The 22,747-nt window shown below is 44.3% G+C and overlaps 1 protein-coding gene across 1 annotated transcript in view; it reads right to left on the bottom strand.

The window, feature by feature from the left end:
• The window catches only part of FOXP1 (forkhead box P1), a 434,070-nt gene that overhangs the window by 9,025 nt on the left and 402,298 nt on the right, over positions 1-22,747 (bottom strand). Inside the window, exons 13-19 of the mRNA XM_014946782.1 lie at positions 22,564-22,647; positions 13,660-13,861; positions 13,461-13,537; positions 12,670-12,771; positions 7,908-8,029; positions 5,722-5,791; positions 1,955-2,121 (exon numbers count right to left, since the gene is read on the bottom strand). Of these exons, the coding sequence (XP_014802268.1) occupies positions 1,955-2,121; positions 5,722-5,791; positions 7,908-8,029; positions 12,670-12,771; positions 13,461-13,537; positions 13,660-13,861; positions 22,564-22,647 (824 nt within the window). The remainder of the gene's footprint in view (positions 1-1,954; positions 2,122-5,721; positions 5,792-7,907; positions 8,030-12,669; positions 12,772-13,460; positions 13,538-13,659; positions 13,862-22,563; positions 22,648-22,747) is intronic.

The raw sequence follows: 22,747 nt of genomic DNA, 5'->3' as shown, positions 1-22,747 counted from the left end.
ACATCACCCAGCCACATTTTACTTAAGCAAAAAGAAATGTTCGGCAGAGAACACATATATTATCAATTCTGAGAAAATGAAAACACTCAGGAAACAATCATTTCCATATTACAACAGAAAATTGGATTTTCTGGTGAATAATGAAAATGAGGCATCCCTCCCCCCGTCCTCCTCTCTCTCCAGTATTTGTTCTGTGCCCCTCACCTTGGTATCAATGTGCTAAGAGATGATTATTAAGTGCAACAAAGGCCACGGCCATGCACAGTTCTGGAAGATGTCCTAGCCTGTTTCAACTGGGTTATTTTTCCCTCCTCGCAGTCTCTTCAAAGACAACGAAACCTTAGGTGAAATGAGAAGTGCACGAACTACGCTGGCCTTCGACTTGCAAAAAAATAATTACTTGTATTAACGCAGCATCATGAAACGCCCGTCCCTGTCTCTTAGGCCAGGAGAAAGAAACCCTTGGGAGAAAGTAGTCTGGTTTCTGGAGAAAAGCCACGTCCCTCCACTCACTCCTCCTTCACGCCGGCCCTACGTGGTCCCGGGCAGAGGATAACACATTGTGACTAAAACTGCCTCCAGATGAATCCGTCCGCGAGAGACGGGAAAGTGTGTCATGCACCGCTACTTTGGGAGAGATAATTAATACTGCACAAACAATCACGGGGAAAGCTAAACACGTTATTTGAATGTTTTGAAGTAAATGGTAAAAGACAATGTTTAAATTAATTATTAATTAAAAACGAATGTTGCCATCTTTAAAGATTTTTTTTTTTTCAAAGCACTTTGTGCACTGATTTAAAACGCTGCGATATCAAAGTACCCAGAGCCTCAGATTCCTTCGTGCCCCCCCTCCCCTCTGACAACACATTATGCAGGTGGGAAACTTTTTTTGCCATTAAATGCTAATTAGTTTCACAACTAATTACCATCGTGGTATTAGGTTAATGTTTTTTTTTCTACTTTCCGATTTAGACTTACTTTTGTAAATCCCTTATTCAAATTACTTTGAAGTAGGAGACTACAAATTAGTTCTCTTTTTAATGCGTAATGTGAGCCCTGGCGAGGCAGGCAGGGATTTCACAGCCCGTCTCCAGGCGGAGGCAGGAGAAAGGAGGCAGGAGAAAGGCTCTTGCACCCCGTCGCTCAGGCAGGTACCCACCCGCTCCACAGAGTTTTTAGAGAACTGCAAGACTTATAAAAACCCCGGCTTCCACACCAGCCGCCAATTACCCGGTATGTAATTTGAGGGGAGGGGGGGGAATTTATAGCTTCTCAAACTCACTCCGTCACCCCATAAATACCAAACACACCCATCGGGGCATCACACCCTTCCTGCCTTACCCTTTCCTGAGCCAGCTCCCTGCCCGGGTGCCACTCACGTTGAGCAGGGCTGGAGATCCCCCATTACTTCACGAAGTTATAGATGCACTCATTATACCGCCGTCTGTTGCTATAATGCTCCTATTAATTTTCCTTTTGATATTTTAAGAGCGATCTATAAATCACGCAGACCTTCACGTGTGCCGTCGTTAATGCTGAGCGAGACCGGTGCACGTCCAGCGGGGTTTTTTCAGACCCGCCAAACCAGCCCATTTCCCAGCTCTGCCCCACCAGCACGTTTGTCACGTGGACCAAAGGGGAGAGAAAGCAGGTATCTACTTCTCCAGGAAAGCAGTTGCCTATGAGGTTTTGCAAGGTTTAACAAAGAGAACTGCAAACAAGTTAACGATTTTCCAGCTCTGTGTGCCGGTCGGACTGGATTGATCTGATTTCATTTTATGTGGAAGTTGGTAAACGGCCCTTTTATGTCGTGACCCTCCCCAGAGGGAGACCTCTACTCTTGCCGCTCCATCCATGAGCCTCAAGAACCAACCACGAAGGCCTCCAGAGCCCCGCTTAGCAGATGGTAAGACAACATCTAGAGCTACAAACACAGCACTGCTGTACTTACATCGCTTGCATAGGGGAACGTCCTGGACTACTGTCACTCCCGTTACTGTTCGTATGCTCCATTGCACCATTGAGCTCTTCCCTCATCGCGTTGGCTAAATTGCCCAGAGTGGGATTTCCCATGGAAGCAGTAGTGTATAGAGGTATACTGTTCTCAGCCATTGAAGCCTGCCAGGGACACAAACACATATATGAAGAGCCATGACTAACGTTTTTATACATTGCACAACATGCCCACTTATTCCAAAACATTCCCCACATTTACATTATTTGCCGTTACCAGTTTTTTTTTTAAATATTACACTTTCTGATAGGTATTACCCTGATTCCACCAAGGGAAATTTAACATCATTTACATCTGGGTTTAAGCATTCATAGCTGCATTGGCTTGTGAGAGGATGGAGCTTTCCGTTCCCTATCTGGAATTACACCCCCTGGAAAAAATAAAACATCCTGTTCTTATTTTCATTTTGAAAAATTACGTTTGGAGCTTTGGGTTGGGTTTTTTTTGGTGGCTTAGGTTTGGGGTTTGTTTTTTATGAAACGGGGGAAAAAAAAATCAGAAGTGGCTCAGCTGATAACTCCTTCCCACCAGAGCAAAGTGGCACCGAGCGGGAGGGCAGGGCTACTGAGCTTGGTTTTTCTCCTGACAGAAGAGCAAAGCTGTGGTTAGAGAGCTGAACCAGTTCGTGTGATATTTTTTTAAGCCTCAGCAACTCAGCTCTTACCTATTACACATCTGTCCATTTTATTTCACTTTTTCCCTTGTTCTAAAGCAACGCCATGCAGAGGCACACTGGAGTTAACTTTCTAAATGGAAATCTTTGTAGGAAGAGAATGAACTGTTAAATATTTTCCTTCTGATTCCCACCGTTCTGCCTGCTGATATTTACTGTGTGTCAGCATTAGCTCATGGTGACGGCACGGTCCCGTGCCCGGCGCGGCAGCGGTGGGAGCGCAGAAGCCCGGAGCCCCGGAGGAGCCCGGCGTTTGGCAGGGATGGGATGCTCAGTTTTCCAAAGCTGAATTGCCCAGGGACTCAGAGGATGTTTAACCATTTCACCCACCCCAGCCGGATGGGGCTGACATCACCGGAGAGCCGCAGACGCTGGCTCGACCCGCTCCGGGGGGGAGGTCAGCCGGCTGCAGCGACCCAGCCAAAAAAATCCATCAGGCTCCAGGTCTGCCTGATGCAAACCCTGCCCCTGGGAGGGGAATTCATGCAAATGTCCTCCCCCCACACACACCAAACCTAATTCCTGGGACAAAACTCCTTGCCTGTTGCCATCCCAGCCGGCAGAGCTGCTCCCAGGCAAGGGACAGGGGGAGACGGGATGGGAAAGGGGGGGCACGGCCAGCCCTGACTGCAGCATCTTCAGGAGCACAGCCCCTTTTATTCTTCCTTACGTTGACCTCTCCGTGTGCAGCCCTATGTGTCGCACGTGATTACAAAAGCTATTCTAACGGGGAGGATTATTTTTATCTTCTCGATTCAACAACCGGCAAACTCATTGTGATTAGGGGATGCAAAGGACGGTTCACATTTCCTGCACTTGGCAAAATAATGACTCAAGTTCTTCACCCATCGTGATAACTTGTAATTGCAGTAAAGCAATTTACTAGGGGAGAGGTGGGACACGAGGACCATCTGCTATAAAGATAATAAAAAGGGAGGGGGGTGTTTTGGGAGCCCCCGACGACCCACTGGGAAAAGAGAGTGCTGGTGAGGGCTGGAGCCCCCGTCCCTTCCACACACAGAGAGGGGAAAGAGATGATGCTTTTCCCTGGCTGCAAGGGGAAACAGATGGAGGAGACGTCGAGGGGTCGGGGTGAAGGAGAGGGGTGGCTCTGCTACCCCACAGGAGAAGAAAAACCCATCCTGCCACCCTGGTGGCACACAACGCTCTGGAGAGGTGGCCACCGCCTCATGGGGATGTGCAAAGAGCCCATCTTTGCCAGGGGAACACTGGTTATTAATTATTAATTAGACTGAACGGAGGCACTGGCAGGTAAAGCGGCCTTGTGTCCTCGGAGGAAGGTTGTTGCCCAAGGCCTGAACTGCCCACGCAGCACCAGCTTCACCCAAACCCCCGTAGAGCACCCACGGGGACTCTGCCTCCAAAATCCAACAGGGGGGACGGTGAGGGGGTGGGAGAGGAGCGAGGGACCCACTGGTGTGTTTTCAACCTAAAAGAAGACCTGTCTCAGAGCAATGGATGTTGCTCACCCCCGATTATTACAGATATTGTCCACCCCTGTTAATTAGAGGGGACACAGCGGCAGCAAATCTGGCCCAGGCTCTTCTCTCCACCAGCTCAGCTCACCCGATGCTACGGGGGAGGGACAGGAGTACGTGCCACTTCCAGGAAAAGTGGGAAATGGAAACAGTTTGGAGGTTATCACAAAAGACAAGAATGGATGGAGATGACGACAACGACACGTGTTTCAGAAATAAAACACGAACAGTTCCGTATGATAAGCATATTAATTGAAATTAGTCACATAGTTAACAATGTGAAGAAATGCAGGATCATTTCACTTTTGCCTTTCAGCCTCATGAATGCAAAATGTGCCTGTAATCTTAATACTATTCAAGAGACAAAGCAGTCTTTAAAAATCACACTTCACAAGACTCAAGGGAAAATAAGTTACTAATGAATGGTATTTACAGTTGCTTCATTTAAACATGCTTTCCTTTGCTTTTCAGAAGTTACTGCATAAACTCAGATAATTAGAAGAAATGCACAACGTCGCTTTTCCCCTAATAATCTGTTTCTTGGTCCTGAAAAGAGAAGTCTGCTAAACCTTCCAAGAAATGTGGTTGCCCAAGGAAATACCCATGACCATCAGTGAGCTTCTCCAGAAGTGACCCTCAACCAACAACCGGGAAGGGAACCACGCAGGGTGTTGCCTCCTGGATTAATTCACACCATATGGAAGAGGCTTAAACCCCCCAAAAAGCACACACACCCCCGGAAAATTCAGAGCATGGTAATGGATTTGTAACTTTAGTTCAGTCTGCAAATACAGACTTTACCTGGGGTTTTTGAGATAGACTCAGGAATTTGTAGAGAGGGGAAAAAAAACCCACCAACCTGCTAATCCAGCGCAGGAAAAAGGGGCTGGAGACGCGCACACTTTTTGGCTGCAAGTTATTAATTGTGCATTTCTACATCGTGGAAAACCCAAAATTTTTTGTCTTACAATTTCAGTACAGTTTAAACCAATAAAAATGATCTTCTTTTTTTTTTTTTTTTTTTTTTTTTTTTTTTTTTTTTTTTTTTCTACAGGAATTGCCACGTTTATTTTTTAACCAACAATAGGAAGATATGCAAAAATAGCCCTTAAAAGAAAAGGGGGGAAAAATGATCTGCTTTCTCTTTAAACCCACGAACAATAGAAGGTCACGTGCCGCAGTATCCTATCATTCAGCACATTAATAGCTGTGCTAGAGTAATTACACTTGTGGTATTTTTGCCTCAAGTGAAATTCTGAAATAAGAGGATGGAAATTATGATACTGCTGATAAATATTAATAAGTGAACTTTTAATTTTTTTGCCACAATATTCAAAATGCTAAGCATCTAGCTAATGCTGAAGCAGCCTGATATGTGTTTGCCTCCAGGGACTATGATGCTTTATGCACTTAAGAAAAAAGTTTAACGGAATTAAAATTTAATATCTAATTAGAGCAAGGCTAATATATTTTGAAATGAGTGGGGAAGACACACGCCTCTGTTGCATATTTGCTACAGTCATTAATCTTACCTGTAAAGCAGCATTGAGAGGTGTGCAGTAGGTGTGGCTGGTCTGTATGTTTTTAATAAGAGAAGGGTTACTGCATAAGAAAAACATAAAAAGGAGAGTTAAATGCAACCAACTTCTGTGCGAGCGCTTCAAGCCTGTAATGCTTCCTCCCACACCAGAAAACTAGAGCTGAGACTGTTTTTCCACATAAGTTCTCTTTTGTTTTTCTCTTTCTTTTTTTTTTCTTTTTAATTTAAAGAAAATATCTGATTTTTTAAGCTATGGTTATCATATTTGCCTTTACTAAATAAGGAACATCATTATCTCTCGACGTTACCTCGCCATGTGTTCTACTACCCTGTGTTAGTAGCACATCTTGGCATCTCTGCTCATTTTAGCTGTGTTCAGGAGAAATTCTCCAATACTCGTCGTGTCTGGGAGCCAGCCACCATGTAAAGGTCCATCGTGAGGAGGCTATGATCAAAAGCATCACGGGACATTTTAAATACTACTTCATGCAAATTATTCTCCAAGCAGAGTCCCTGGCAGTGGAGCGGGGGACTGCCACGAGAGAGGATTTGAGCCACGTTATTCCCTGTTGGGCGGGTGGTCCCGGTGAGGGACTGTCCCTGCCACCATCACTGCCCCACAATCTGGGGCTGTGGGCATGGAGGCACCACCACAGGTATCAGAAATCATTCTAGTGTGCTATTTTGGACCCTTCAGTCACTGTAAAGTTTCCATAAGGGGCCAAGTTTGAGGAAATGGAATGCCAAGCATATCCACCCTCTCTTTAGTGGGCATCTAAATACCACCGGTTCCACCAGAAATAATCATTAATAATAAATAATTAAAAAAATCATCGGGCATCTAAATACCACCGGTTCCACCAGAAACAATAATTAATAATAAATAATTAAAAAATCATCAAACTAGATAAAAAGTGCCAATGCAAAAAATCTCCATGGAGTTTTATCACTCGCTGGGCATTATTTATTTTTTTTTGTTATTTTTTTTCATGTGGGAATACATCATGGTGAGAAGTGTCTTAACTGAGCCCCTCCCACTGGGACCAGCAAGGATCAGTTGTCCTGGAGAGATGGCCTTCGAGTAAAGGCCAAAGAAAATTCCTTTGGGAACCCCAGGAATATCTGTGCGTGGCTGTTGTAGATGCAGGATGGGCTGTTGGTTATGATCTTTACAGCTGGTCTCGCTGCACTTTCAAACTTTTACAAGTTAATTCAGCGTTTCTGACTCATAAGCACCTTACTGTATTTCTGATTAAGAATTGCAAAACAAGGCATACAACTGAAAGCGAAGGAAAATATCAGAATTAAAACTTATCTGAAGCCTTTCCTGGCATATATCTGTCTTCCTGACAGGTCTACAGCAGCATATCTGCGCTAGCGTGGATAATTATTTTAGTCTACATTGCACTATAAACAAATGCTATAACAAACATGTCAAAGCAGAGTTATTACTACAGGCATTTGGATTATCAGAGTAGGACGTACAAAATACACGTAACAAAAATTTAGTTTCTTTAGCAGCAAAGGTGATGTCACTATTTCGTGAAATGCAAGTCTACATGAGATGGGTAAATCATGCAAAGCAAAGCAACAGCAGAAAAAAAAAATTAAAGCAAGTAAAAGCTCTTACTGTGCAACAAGCTCGCCAAAGTTTTCATCAGGGCAGTATTTTCGAGGACGGCCTCGTTGAATATGACGGCCACGTTTAAACTCTTCATCATCAACAGTCCAAAAGGACCCAAACTCATCCTCTACTCTGATAAAGCACTTATGCAGTGAGAGGTTGGTGCGAATGGCACCCTGGGACAAGAGCAGCAGCAAAGGAGATGAAGTGGAAACAAAGGGACACGGGATCGGGGACAGAACAGACATCAAATACAGGGAAAAGGAAAAAGAAAATAAAATGCAATAAGCATAAGCAAATGGTTTGTGAGGGTTAATATGCATTGCCACCTAAAAGCTACTAGCATGTGATGCAACAAACACCAAGCAAGCAGGGTCAGGGTACTGGTGGGCATACAAACAGTAGTGATGAGATGTTGGTCTTGGTTTCCCTTGACTGAAACAATGCGAAACCACCTGTGGTTGGTCTAACACCAGCTAGCAGCCAAAAGCCTCTACGTTAAACTGTAAGCATGATCCAAGCTAGGCTAAGAAGTTCAAACATGGTGGACATACCCACTGATCTTTTGTGGCCTTCGTTTTTGGAACTCTAGTTCATCCACTGTCCATACTGCCCCTTTAACGTTTTCTACTCGCACAAAACACTTGTGAAGACTAAGATTATGACGCACTGCATTCTGCAGCAAGTATAAAAGAGAAAACATTCAAAAACTTTCTATGAGAAAATGCTCATCATCGTCCAAGAACAGCAGCACAGTCAGCTTGACAGTCCTCATTTTGCAACGTTAAGCCCCCTTCCCCTCCCCGCACCCACTTGCCTTCCCCGCCTCTTTACATCTTATTTTTGCAAAGACAAAATACATATAAAAGCTTAAACCCCCAGATTAGCAATTCAAGTTACTCTTATCAATTATCCCCAGCGTGAATGAGAACAGCCATCATATTTTTAAGCATGCATGTTGTAGAATACAGCACATTTCATACAAGAACACAAGAGGAACATTGCTTAAACATTTTCAAAACAAATAGATACGCTCTGCAAAGAGAAACTTGTCCTCTGCTGGAAAAGAAAGCGGTTAGAAAGAACAGAAAGGATTTCATCTGAGCACAGACGGCTCAGCTGAGCAGAGAGGCACCCGAGCTGGTGTTGCTGTGGTTTCCCACCTCCCGGGTTAATGTGAATCAGGTGCTCAACCTCCATCCACACCCAGGGCAGGGACCGGGGGGCTGGGGGGCTCGGCAGCACCCCACCGGCCAGCCCGGCACTGGCTCCTGCCTCCACGGCTTGTTCTTATATGGAAGTTGGCTCCTATTTCTGGCAGACTACCGTACTGACTGATCTGAGCCTCTGCCAAGTGAAAACATGAGGAGGGCTCTCCGAAACAAAGTGATAATATCCCCACAGCTCATCACCCAGAGGGACCCGTGCTCATGGCATCCCAACGCTCAGATGTCCTCTCAGCGCCGGGGAAGGATGAGCCCGGCCAACCCCTCTGATGTGCTCGGACCTTGGCTGAAGCCAGATGAGACCCTTCACTCTGTCACTTGGCTTTTCTGTCCCTGCTCCCTCTGAGCCAGAGCCTTGTTATTCCTCAAAGGGAGCACCTTCCCCATTTGAGGAGTTTTCTGAGCAAATACCCTACTACAAAGCCCACTCGGATGTGTACATGGAGCTTGTCCCCGGCTCTGCTGAACGGGGCTCGGTGAACAGGGAAACCAGAAGAAGCCATTTGCTGAAAATACGCAGGCGAACAAACTCCATCCATCATCACTGGCACCATTGATTCAGTCAATCTGGTTGACTCGTTAGCAGGCACAACGCCAGCCAAACACATGGCCTGGGTCTAGGCAACCAAGAGACTACAATTTTTTTTTTCCCCTTCCATCGTCATCGTCGTCTTCTTTTTTTTTTCTTTTCTTTTTTTAATGAACATCGGGTCTGGATGGTGAAAGGGAGCTCTAATCATGAATGTCTAAATCACTGTGCAAACAAAGGGTACGCACAGTGCATTTGTCATGTAAATGAAGAAGCAGTGGTGTTTGTGCCTGCGAGGGGAAGGCTAAAGACTCTTTTTGCTACTTTTTCTATTTTTCTACAAATCTCTCGCACCGTCCCCGCGCTCCCGGCCCCGGAACAGGGGAAGAGTCAGGGCTCAAACCGCCTTTGCTCAGCAGATGTTTGAGTGCAACCATGTCTCCTCTGGCTGAGGCGCCCCCGCCTTGGCACTTTTGGCTTTTCCACACTCATCCGCTCATGAACCGGTGGAAAAATAAACCTTGGACACACTTCTCCTCGCAGCAAGGCAGAAATCTAGCAGAAAGTCAACCTCTCCACCAGGGCGGCTTCTTTCTGCCCTTACTTTCTTCTTCTGGTCGGATTTCCTAATGATTTTTTATTATTTTTTTTTTCGTTCCCTCCCACCTCTCCCAGATTTCACTACTTTCGAAAATGTTGGCAAACCCCCCATTTTTGAGGTGGAGGAAAAACAACGCAAACGCCCCACACCTTATGGGGTAAAACCAGCCAGCTCAGCAAGTGCTGGTGGGTGCTGGAGTAGCCCAACCCCACACCGGGCTGCTGGCCCACATCTGGGTAACTCAGGCAGTTTCCTGTGAAAATGGGAACACTGTCAAGTCTGGAGCAAAACCTAAGAATAATAAGGCTATTTCCCCCCAGTGAAAGCTGATCTTGTAGCTCATGCAGCAGTTGATCAAACGCGCCCAGCCAAGTCCAGCGAAGTGGCTCCTCGGAGTTTGTAAACAGTCTCTACACACAGGGTTGAGCAGGAATAGTTGTATTCTTCTTTAAATAAATTTAGTACTGGGGAAATACTTCGCAGTGTTCTTGCTCTCCTGAAGTCAACGCGCAACTGATGGTTAAGGCTGGTGGATCATGCTCTTGCTCAATGCGTTGGGACAGACAAGTCGAGTATTTTCAAGACGTCCATGAGATGTTGCCCTCACTTTCTCTTTTCCACGTGATCACTCATTTATGGAATTCATGGCAGAAAAACAATAAATTGTTTTGTTTCCCCCGCCTCTGGATACTTGCTATCTCACACTTTTATTTGAACAATACCCCAACGTTTTGGAGCCACACCTGCAGCCTGTGCCTCATGGCTGCGACTCGGTGCCAGCAAATTACTCCCAAAAAAAGAAAAGCAAACAGACATCGCCTCTGACCTGTCAGAACCAGTTCACAGTGCTCCCCCAGCAATCAGCTTAACAGAAAAATTAGGAGCTATTATTGTAAGATTATATATTTACCTTGTTAAAAATATTTGTATGCAAGCCACTTTTGCAGAAAAATTACCCTGAACATGCTTGAATGTAGTAAATGAAAGGGTTTGTTATTTTAATAACTGCTCAGGCTCCGCTGTACTGCATTTTGGGAAAGAGGTTCATTTTTTAAAGGTCTTTATTCCTGCACTCTTCTGTGGTTTTGAAACAGAGCTCAGGGAAGCCTGCCCACACCAAACCCTGACCCTAAACTTGGGGAACGCTGACCCCGATGCCCCCTAAGCATCAGCTGAAGGTGAGACCAAATCAGCACGTATATATTCAAATTATTCTGATTCTGCAATTAGCCCCTCGTGCTTGTTCTGCGCCCCGTGGGCTTCCCGTCATGCCAATCCAGAGCTGCATTTTCATCCCTGCTGTTCCTGAAGGCTGGCATCAATCTGAGCGCTCTTCAGCAGGAAAACCTGCCTTACTTCAAGCCGTTGCCAATTTTGCAAGCGCTGGTGGAACCCGGGGGGAAGCTTCTCTTCCCGGGTAGGGGAAGCAGGACCTGGACACCTGCACGAGGTCAAGGTGTCCAGGAGGGGTCTCCAAATGGTCCCTGGGGCACATCTTGCCCTTCCGCAAGGCTGAGGGTCTGCAGCTCAGCCCCTCTCCTCCTCCTCCTCCTCTGCAGACACACGCTGAAAGTGCACGTGGCTTCTGGGGCTGGATTTTACCTGATGCACAAAGCTAATTCCTAAAAACTCGCCTCTCGGAGGAAATAGGGCCAGGTCTGCCTGCTGCCTTCTTCCACTCCCCCCTCCACCTCCCTCCCCTTTGCTGCTGGAATTAAATAGGATTTTTACTTTAGCACCCACACCTGCAGCTGCTGAAAAGTCCTACTGGAACCACTCCAGCAGCAAAAGACAGGCAGGTCTAAAAGGATCTTAAATCAGGGAAAGTTAATTTCCTTTCTGGATAGTGAGGAAGCTGCAAAGTGAAACACTGCTCATGTTTTCCAACTGCAGTGAAGAATCAAAGCAGCAATCACAGCGACTTTTCCTGAACCTAAGAGCTTCTAGACCAAGATTGAAAACGTACAGAATTGCACTGGGATCTGAATTAAGAGCAAAACATGCTACTAAAACCCAAACTAGCTTCCAAGAACCGTTTTTAGCTTCATCCTCTGAAGGATTTAATCCTAAACGCAGGCTGAGACAGGAAAAACAGAAAGAGCTGATGAAACAGCATGTATGGGACATACTCGTCCTACCTGGTCATTTCAAGTTGTTTGAGAGCAACAGATGAAGAGAGGCTCCAAGTACCAGGGGTGCAATTTTTACAGCGATACAAGATCCTATGATTCGACCCATTCATTTATAATTGCACTAGCTTCAGAAGCCAGGGTGACTCTTATCGTGCTATAGAAGGGAAATAGTGCCCCCCCCCCCCCCAAAATAGAAAATAAAATTAACTCTCCAGACCTCTTATCTAACAATATCTGAGATGGTTACGGTAGGAAATTAAAGCGCCAAATATCAGGTTAAACACATTCCTTATTGTGAGGCTCGCCTCTTGCATATTATGTTCATTAAGCTTCTGCTGTGTGATTAACAACAAAAAAAAAGAGGAAGTTTAAAAGAGATATGTGTATGTAGTTAAGAGTCAACTGCTTGAGGAAAGAAATCCACTGACCTACAGATCCTAGGGAAAAAAAAAGTGGTTGTTGTGATTACAGCCTGCATAACTAAAAAGACAAACAGCGTATCTTCTACTGACACAATAACTTTACCCCTTTTTTTATTTTTTTCCCCCCCTAATACGTTCCAGCTGAAGGGCTTGAGTTTCACTGCTAGCAGCAACCACCCAGAGGAACCCGTGGCACAATCACAGCACATCAAAGCCAATAATGGGGATTCAATTAGTGCTTTTCAAAGGCGGAAGAATTTTTTTTCTGCCAAATATGGAATTGTTCCTGCAGATAAGGCACCCGGCGTGTGTCACCACTGCCCATCCACATTTCCAGGTCCGTGTGTGTCAGTACGATCTGTTATGTAGGTGTGAGGGCTGGGGGTGCAGGCGGGCGGGGGCTTACCTTCCACGTGGCCGCGTTGCGTCGGAAGTAGGCGAACATTCGCGTGAACCAGTTGTAGATTTCGTTTAGTGTTAGCTGTTTTTCTGGAGACTCCAGGATGGCCTTGTGAAGCAAAGCGATTTGCCAGATCAGTTAGGAGCGCGCCCGGAGCAAAAAGACACTCTCAAGTTTTATTTTAGCAAATACAACACGGAAAGAAAAGGAAGGAAAGCAAGAAAGAAAGAAAGAAAGAAAGAAGAGATTTGGGGCAAAAAAATCCAAAGAAGGGTTTTCACAATATGAACTAAGATTAATGGCTGTATTTAACAGTTCAATGGCAAAATTCAAAATGGAATTATCTAATTGTTTTGAGTTTTTATTTCTGTTTCCTTACAGAAATATTAATTTATTAGTCATTCATAAAGCAGAATCAAAGAGAAATGCAAAACATTTCACTAGCTGATTAAAGCTCAGTAATTATTTAGAGCTCAGATTAATTCTAGGGATCAGAGATTACTGTAGCTTGTGATAATTGACTTGCCATCTTTAAACAGGCTCATTTTCACTGTTGTGTGAAATGAATTTCCTAATAATCACATCGTATTGTAATACTTAATCAAAAGCAATTATGTTATATATTGCAGTTCTAAAAACCCTTATAGTAAAGGTTTGAGCATTTGAGCACGCTTACATACCAAAGGTTTGAAAATCTATTTAATCCAGAGTGTGCACATATAGGGAGATTTTTATATTTTTTATTTATTTTTTTTTTTTTGTTCCTAATCCAAAGGCGTGTGTTTGGCTCAGCTTACCTGTCTAATTAAAGATGCGTACGTGAATGGTGGTCTAACTTCTGCGTTCTTATAAAATTCTTGGTTCTGGGCAATATCTGCTAAATAAGAGGAGTTGTTCTGTTATCATCACAGCCCGCCAACCACAGCGAGCAACCCAATCCCCCCCTCTTCCTCCCAAGACCCGAAGGGGCTGCGCCACCGGAACCCCCTTCTTTACCTGAAGAGATGGGGACGTTGTATTTATCCGAGTACCTCCTCCGGATGGGTCCGACGTTGTGCATGCTGGTGGTAGTGATGACCGAGGGTCCCTGCGTGACGGGAGTGATGGGGGCAGTGGGGGTGGTGGGGGTATGAGGTAAGCTCTGCGGAGACGCCTCGGACGCCGTCTTGGAAAGCGTGACGCTGGAGACCAGATTCAGCTGCGGATGGGGGAAAGGAGGAGGATTTCGTTACAAAACGGCATTTTTTCTGCCTCATGAAGGGCCGCAGAGAAAATTCTCCATCACGGGGGTCTCCCTCCACCCAGTTCCACGCAGCCCGAGCGCTGAAACATCCCTGTTAAGTGCTGCTCAACCATCCCCGTTAACAGCCAGCAAAGGGAAATAAATATATACATTTCCGAACAAAAAAAAAAAAAAAAGGAATAACCTACGTAGCCTGCTGCCAGAACTACAATCACGGATTTTTATCTAAATCTTAAAACAAGATCTCGCACAGCACATAATCATTTTAATATTTTATTTTAGTTCCATTGTTTCACAATCTAACCCCCGCACGTCTCTTATTTCCATGCTATCATTATGCATGGCTTCTAATCAATCTTCTTGGATATTTCATTGAAGGCATCGGGCTTAAAATAAAAGGCAAGACTTTCCTGGGGACGTACTAGGGAGAAACGCAATCTCTCTCTTCAGCATTTGGCCTTTTTTTTTTTTTCCTCCCCCCCTCCGTTCATCCATTTTAAAAGCAAAGCCCAGAGTAGGTTAACACTGGAATAATTTAATTAATCACACCGCATGAAATACGGCAAGCATTCAGCCCAGCAGAAGTGGCACCATTCTTTTTTTGTGTGTGTGTGTTCCCCTCCTAGGAGGGAAGGCATCGGCGTTACCTGCCCCGGATAAATGGCATTTTGCCATTTATTTGCCAGGCAATTTTTTTTTTGCCAGGCATTTGCCAGGCTCTAAACCACAACGGCCTCCGGGATTGTGTATCAAACCCAGCTCCAACCCAAGTGTTTTCGATCCACGACCCTATTTATACACCCAGCAGCCACATTCCTCCCCGACCCTTTCTTTTTTGCCCTACAACGCCCTTTGAAAGCCGATGCTCCCTCTCCATGGGTCACTCCTGCCGAAGTATTTTAAACAAACAACCCCATCTCCCAACTGCAGCATCAGAGAAGAGGACTGAGAAAAGGGCTCTCCCACTGCTTCCACGCTGCCTTCGCCAATAATATTCGTGAAATCCCGACCCCGTTGAAGTCAGTAGCAAAATTCCTACTGAATTTAACAGGGCCAGAATTTTACAACTTTTCTTGGCGATTAAAATTCCCTTTTTTGCTGGACATTAAGCCTTTTCAGATGAAGGCAAGGCGCACTACTCAGCTCTGCCCCCAAACATCTCATGTTTATCCATCAGGCACTGTATTAATTTTCCTCGTATGAAAGTAACTAGATAAGAAAACTCCTATTAGCATCCCTCACATGAGTTAATAGCCACAAATAACGTTTCTTTATAAAAATAATGGGATTTATCCAAAACAAAGGTAGCGGAAAAGAAAGGGATATAATACTACAGAAGGAATACCAACACAAAAAAAAAAGCCCATCGCCCCCAGAAAGGGCGCAGCTGAGCGACAGATAAATTGTGATTGCTTTGCCCTCCCGATGGTGAGATGGAGCAAGCCCAGGGAAGCCCCACCACAAATCCCACTCCGGCATCACTCCAAGGAAAGGAGGTGACAGACCTGCCAACCCCCCCATCTCTCCGTGCAGGTGCTCACACAAACCACGCTTCACCTTCCAGAGGGAAATCATTTTTAACACTTTGCGGCCGAGGCTGGAGAGGGGGAACCCAGCGAGGGAGGGTGGGAAGGAGGGGGGGGCTATAGATGAAATATGGGTATTGATTTCCCCGAGCCTCCCGCTCCGGCACGAACTGCTAAATGCAAGCTGGAGGTGAGGACGTCGGTTCACAGCCCCGCGGCGCCGGGCACGGCCACCACGTGCCACCAAGAGCCTGCTCCCCTTGTTGACTGGCGTGATTTAAGGACACTGATTAGGGACACGTCTATAGTAATGTCTCCCTGTTATCCATCTATCCATCTATTACATATGATAAAAGGACCGGTGACGATAATAATAGTACAACTGACAGGTCTCCCCATGAAATTAAATCTACTGTATTTTATCTCAGTTTCTAAATGGACGTTTTAACAGTCCAATAACTGCGAGCAAATCTGCATCAATTTTAAGTGCCCGTCTCCGGCGCGGGCTCGGCAGCCGGGCCCTCCCGTCGGAGAGATCACTGCTCCCGCTCCATCATTACGGCTCCAACTACTTCCATTTCAAAAGAGCCCCCCTTCCTCTTCCAGCCTGTAAAAACTTAACATTTAATCTCTTTCTACTAGGGAACTGCGAGGACGGATCCACAAAGGTCGGCGTTCCCTGCTTCAAGAATTTGAATCGAGAGAAATTTCTTTAGGCTTTTCGGCGTAGGTAGGGACTAGGAATAAACACAGAAGAGGACGAGCAAAAGGGGGGGCTTTAACAGGCTTGACAAATGACACTGTGATTCACACCCACTGCTGGGCTGCCACTAATAAGCTACAGAGGAAGCAGCCAATCTCAGCTAATTACCAGATAAAATTGTATTGTAAGGACTCTAATTAGGAGATGCTTATGGAGGTGATCTAATGATTAAACGCTGCATCCGAGTGACCCCACCATCAATGTGCAGTGGTGCAAGATGTCACCGGAATATTTTGTAGAAACAGTAATTTTATTTCAAGGAGGGGAGGCAGTAATATTTGTAATAATGGCTATGAGGTAAACTAATTAAAAGACAGTTCCTAAAGGAAGACTGTGGCTTTGAGCAGCTGTGGCCGTTCCAAAACAAAGTGCCAAATCTCAACAGAGGAGCTGCAGTCAAGTGGAAAATTTCTGCCTGACCTCTGCTCTCGCTATTAATTTGCAGGAAAACTAATGACACATATACATATTCCCACAAAATTGTTCTAATTGCTAATTTGCCAAAGGAGCCCAGTTTCCAAATTAAACATGACTGCAGTCTGTGAGGAAAGAGAGAACAAAAAGCTGGAACGCAGCGAGTGTGCTACGTTTCACCTCCGACGACCATTTGCGAGCCTGAACCAACAAGTTAATGAAACACGACCTTGTCGATCGCTGGCGAAGTTTTTTTTTCCTTTTTCCGTGTTTTATTTGATGACACTCTCCTCTTCCAGCCGGGCTCCCATCCCTGCCAGTGCTGGGGAAAGGGAGGAGAGGGCTGCGCTCCCTCCGCAGCCCCTCGCTGCTGCTTTCTTTGTTGCATCTATAGCACGAGGGCTGAGAAATCGGTTGTGAATTAGAGCAGAATAACAAATTATGAATGGTGTTGGTTTTGTTGCCATCTTGAATTATTAATCCGAAGGGTAAACTATTAAATCTTAATATTGGCATCAATTAGAAACGTGGAAGCGGCCGTGGATGATTGTGCAGGGCAAAGATCAGGGAGGGACCGGGCTGGGAGGGTTTCTTTTCCTGATGGAAACTCGAGGCGGTTTCTCCCTGTTTGCATTTTCTATTTAAAAACAAGTTGCTATGATTAGAAAAAGTCGTTCGCCTTGGTATTTTGCAAACAGCCCGTTTCCCACATACCGTAATTTTGGGCCGAGGTAGGGCTGCTGTCAGAGGGGAGGGAGCCTGAGGTAGCACTGTGATGGGCAGGAGCTCTCATGCTGCACTAAGGGACAACGTGGGGCACCCTCCAAGCACGCCGGGGAGTACGGCCCTCACACCAAAGAGTTAAATGGTTTTGTCATGTTTGTGCTGGTGATGGGGGTAGGGAAGACTTCCTCCAGCCTTAAAAAAAAACAAAACCAAAAAAACCCTAAAAAACCCCCAAGCCCCCAAAAACAAGAAGGGGGAAAGAAAAAAAAAACACAACAGAAAACCCACCAACAGCCCCAAGTTTGAATTTGCAGAGTTTTAGGACCTCAATCACTGAACCTTGTTGGGCGCTTTGTGCAGTTTTGTTTTTTTGAGAACATTTCCTCATACTGTTTTAACTTAATCATAAAGGCCATAATTGTTTCAGCGTTCAATATCCTGCTTAGGATTTTATTATTAACCTTCCCTTTCAAGAAATAGCCATGTCTTCCTATTAAAGGTGAAGACTGAGTCATTTTCTCTTTTTTCTTTAGACATAAACAAGGCAGAGAGGTAACCCTCTCCTTCACCCCGTAAAATAGATTTCCAGTAAGTGGCTCTCCCATTAGGGCTCAGACTGATTTCTTTCTGTGTAAACATTTTACGTGACAACAGTGGCTGCACATTAAAAAAAAGCCTCTGAAACTCTTTTAAAAGAAACAAAAAATAATAATAATGTATATTTCTAAGCATCATAATGTATATTTCTAAGCAGGGCAGTGACTCCTCGGCCACGGATGCTGCCGCTCCGGTCCTGGCTGGGGCTGAGGATTTCTCTGGGATTGAAACACTCTGGAGCACAGACTCCTTTTTTTAAGTCCGAGGGTGGGAGAGAAAGCTGGTCCTAAAACTTCGTTAAATGCTGTGTCTTCCTCTCCCATTTCAGCCTGGACACATTAGTGGATGAGATGCAGAGCCTGGCAGGCAGCAATCACTTAGCAGGTGTTGTTATTGGCAGGAACACTAAGGAAACCGAAGCTGAGGAGTGAGACTTAATGAAAACCAGTATATAAAAACAGCTTTTGTTGTGCTTGAGAATCTCTCTTTATTGCTGCGTATCGTTATTTTTTCAAACTATAAAGTACGGCTACAGCAGCTAAAATGCTCAGTCATTACCTCAACAGTTAAAAGACTATTTTTTTTTTTAATGCTTTGTTATTACAGTTGCTAAAAACAGTATTTCAAAACAATCGTAACTGCTATGGTTAGGGTAAAAAAATACATTAAAGAAGGGCTATCTAAGAGTGCATTTTATTTAAAGTGCCAAAAGTTTCTTTAAAAGTTTTCTGTCTATTTTTAAAAGACAGTTATAGCGCCTAGTATGCAGAATTACTTGTTGGTTGATGCTTTTTCCTTTTCCTTCCCTTCCTATGAACTTCGACATAAGTTAATCCCCCTAAAGAAAGCACATTTCCATTTCAACCTATTATGCTGATCACTAACACCAATGAAAATAGCACGTAAGGGAAGGTATCTTAATAGCAAATCCAGAAAGAAAATTCTTGAGAAATCGCTGTTCTGGCTTGGGTGTTGTGTTTTGTTGGGCTTTTATTTTAACTTTGAGAAAAAAAAAATTCACCTAATAAAAATATGTCACAGCGTATTTCTTCACGGACAGCTTTGTTCTCACTTTAGCCAGATCCTTTAGTCTCACCAAAACAACACATGTAGCAGCAACAAGAACAACTTTGCCTGCTCCCAGTGTTGGGAGATAGGTCCATTTTCTTCTAAAGTGCTGCACCCTTGGGAATTTTAATGAAGTTGAGCATTTTTGAAGGTGGCACTGAACACTGCCCCGGCACCTGATGTGCTCTCTTTCCCCAGTCCTCTCCTGTCTGCCCAGCAGCCCCCCAGGAGCAGGGGAAGAGCTGCCCTTTGAGTACACCAGGCACCAACAGCCACCTCCCCACCTACGTACCTCTCTGCCAAGGATTTCACCATCCACCACTATGCTACGTAAGGATGTGCTTAAATCCCATCAGCTTTACTAGGACTAAAGAGCTTCACTGACCAGATGTCTTGGTGGACGGGTGCAGTGAAATGCACGGGACACTCCACCACCCTTCCCCAAGGTCAAAATTACCACAAGGCACCAAAGCCACCCGAAGGTGGAGATGTGATGGATGGAGATGGCTAGACTGGACAAGCAACCCTTCTCTGAAGCTGGGTGAGTTCTGAACTGATGCACAACCACCAAGAACCTGGCTGTGGTCCAACTGGTCCAAACTGGTCCCAAACCACCTGCTCAGCTACTAACTCAAAAGGCAAAGGCAGCCCCAACGGTCAGTGTGGATTACAAATGGCACATGGTTAACACAGACCCTCAGTCACCAATTTTACCTGCCGGTATCAAAATAAGTCTAAAAACAAGCATTAAGATCCTTTAAGCAGAATAAAAACATTTCCTCGGTCATGAAAAAGCTGTAATTTTAAATCCCAATTCACTGCTATATTTGGATTCGCAGCCGCTCTTTCCTTTAAAATCACCGATGTACCGTAATATATTAATTCTAACATACACCTTGCATTAGTTATGTTGGAAAAAAAAAAAAAATTAATTACTGGATGTAAAGAATACTTTGCACTGCAATAATGGTCATCAGATCTTTTTACCAAAGTCCTATCCCACTGAGTTAAAAGGACTAGGGTCTAGCACAGTCTATGCAATGCCTGTGTATTTTTTTCACTAGGAAAGCACAATTTATGCAAAACACTATACTTCTACATTTTATAATTAATTTTCAAATGCTTCACCTATACATATTTTAATAATTTCTGATTTATCAGATGGTATCTATAATAAATTTTTCTATATTTCAATAAATGAAAAGAAGGCAGTTTCAATCCAACAACAGAGTGCCACACAATATAGGCCTGTCAGGCACCAATTTTTACTTCTAACATGTAAGTTAAAGGATAAGGAATTTATAATGCTGCCTGTGAACGAAACCACTTTTCATACACAAATGTGATCTTTTTTTTTCCAAAGGGTAATACAACAGTACATTTACATAAACTAATCCAAACAATCTATGTATTTGACAATGGCAAACCTCACACAGACTGCCTATTGTTGGTTTACATCTTGGAGTTCTTTATGTTGGCTTGTAACACTGCTCTAGCTGTCAAAGGTTTGACTTGGACTCTAAATAAATGGTTATAGAAGTGCTGTGCAGCGATATTGGACTTCTTTGCAAAAGAAAACCTGCTGTGTATGAATTCAAAAGCTATTAATTTTTCAGTCAAAAATATTCATGCCTATTTCTTTTAATAAAGAAACACTGTGCTGAGCAACTGAGAGATAATGTTGACTAGTGGTACAGAATTTTCAATAGAGCAGTTAAAAATAAATTTAGTAGGAGGTCCCCAACAAAGCTATAATTTTCCAGAATGTAAAACATTTTTAATACTAATCAAGACAGCCCTTGTCCCCCTGCGTTCACTTTTTTTTTTTTTTTTAATTTTTTTTTTTTTTTTTTTTTTTTCCCCGCTGCTTTTCCCTGTTTATTAGCTGTTAACACTAATCTTCATGGCGACACCGCCTGGTATCTCCTCAGCCTACAACACCCGTGAAAGCTTCCTGCCCTCCGCGGCTGAGCATCGATCACGAGCTGCCTTGCCAAACGCCGCTCGCCTTCTCATGATTTCCTCCCTTTAGTTTTTAATCCTTCCTCCTGAGGGGCACCGCTGTTATGAAAGGCCTCAAGGCAGAGTGCTTTGAGACTCCCAGATTATTCCGCTGTTTTAATTTTTAATCCAGTAAGAGCTATAGAAACCAAACCTCCTCCCCATTCTGTTGGGTCTACATACTTTGCCAACAATGCGCTGAAGCATTTGCATTCAGGCTGAGATGGATGTGAGGAACTAGAAGAAAGCTATTTTTATAGACACTGTAAGCAGTTGCTACTCTAGAGGGCTGGTATCCACTGGATCAAGCAATTTTCGGCATCTCAACAGCTTAAATGGAAGGGTTTATACCTACCACTCAACTCTCTCCAAGAAGGCACCGAAATTTCCCGTTGACTTTGACATCTGCTCCGGTGTTGCTGAATAGCCTGCAATTTTCTGTCTAGTAGCCTCCCTATGCACTTCTGCAGCCATTTATTTCCAACTGCATGGAAACTGAGAAATCCTTTTCTAGTAAAAATGGGTGCGCGAAGTGTTTAATGATTTTATGTTCTCTATCTCTGTAATGTGTTCTGTTTCAGACATTAATTTTGTCTACCAACTGCATCTTGGCAGGCTACCATATTTGCTGGGTTAATAGTCTGACTCCTTTTTATTTCTATCACCATAAATCACACATATATGGGCGTGTGTTTGCTTTATTTATAGAAAAAAAATCAGTCAAAACAGATAAACCAATACTTTGTCATTATGCTGCATCATTGCATATTGATTAAAATTGCTAGTACTAACTATAGATTGTAAACGCTCAATTAATTTTCACACAATGACTCAAAGCAAAATCAAATAAAGCCAGTGTACCTTTAAATCTTACAAATCTTAAAATCAAGAAGCAAAGCACTCTCTCCATTTTGAATAATCATTGGAAGCTCCAAGGAACATTTTCAGCGTTAAGAGGTTGGGAGAAAACAACAGCTGAAGAAGAGTCATTTTGGTCAGAGAACCAGGCGGTGGATTTGCCTGGGTTTGGGGGCACCCAGGAGTTGCCTCAGGCTACAAAAGCCACTTCCTCCCCCCACACCCTCTTTTTTAAAGGGCAATCTGGGCCAGAGAAGGTTTCCCTTCTCAGTTTCAACAGCGTAAAACCTGATACTGGGTAACCGCGATTATCATCAAAACGTGCAGCTAGAGTCTCTTCTACCCTAAGTGTCTGTCACACAGGGAGAAAGAAAAATAAACATACTAAATATAATTTAATTACATCTCCTTCCTAACACCTCCTAAGGTTTCATGCAAGTTGGATTGATGCAAAGCGACGTACGGGCTCGTACGTGAGGCCAGAAAAGGGCCCAACGCATCAGGTTTAGAGCAAAACTCTTGCAAACTCCCTCAAGAGAGAGAGGGGGGGAAGGATGAAACCTGGGGGCCCGTGGGGGTGCCTCCTGCAAAGCGGCGCTTTGCATCTTCTCACTGCTCCGGAGCGAGCCACGCTCCGGTGGGGAACAGGAAAAAGAGGTTTTATCGTGAGGTTTCGCTCGCTTTGGGCACAGTTGGGTACTTACGGGCTGAGGGGTGGCTTTTGGTTCAGTCGACTTCACGTGCAGGTGTGTCATCATGGCTTGCAGGCGCTCCTTATCTTTTGCAAGCTGAAAGGGGGAGGGAAAAAAAAAAAAAAAAAAAAAAAAAAAAAGCATTAAATTTCTGCTTTTGTAAAGCGTTCGGCCGAGCATTTAAATATGGACTTAT

The sequence above is a fragment of the Calidris pugnax genome, unplaced genomic scaffold, assembly GCF_001431845.1.
Source record: "Calidris pugnax isolate Ruff unplaced genomic scaffold, ASM143184v1 scaffold81, whole genome shotgun sequence".
NCBI classification, from domain to species: Eukaryota; Metazoa; Chordata; class Aves; order Charadriiformes; family Scolopacidae; genus Calidris; species Calidris pugnax.
Note: the sequence above shows the minus strand (reverse complement) of the source record. Positions and strands in the feature narration are given on the sequence as shown.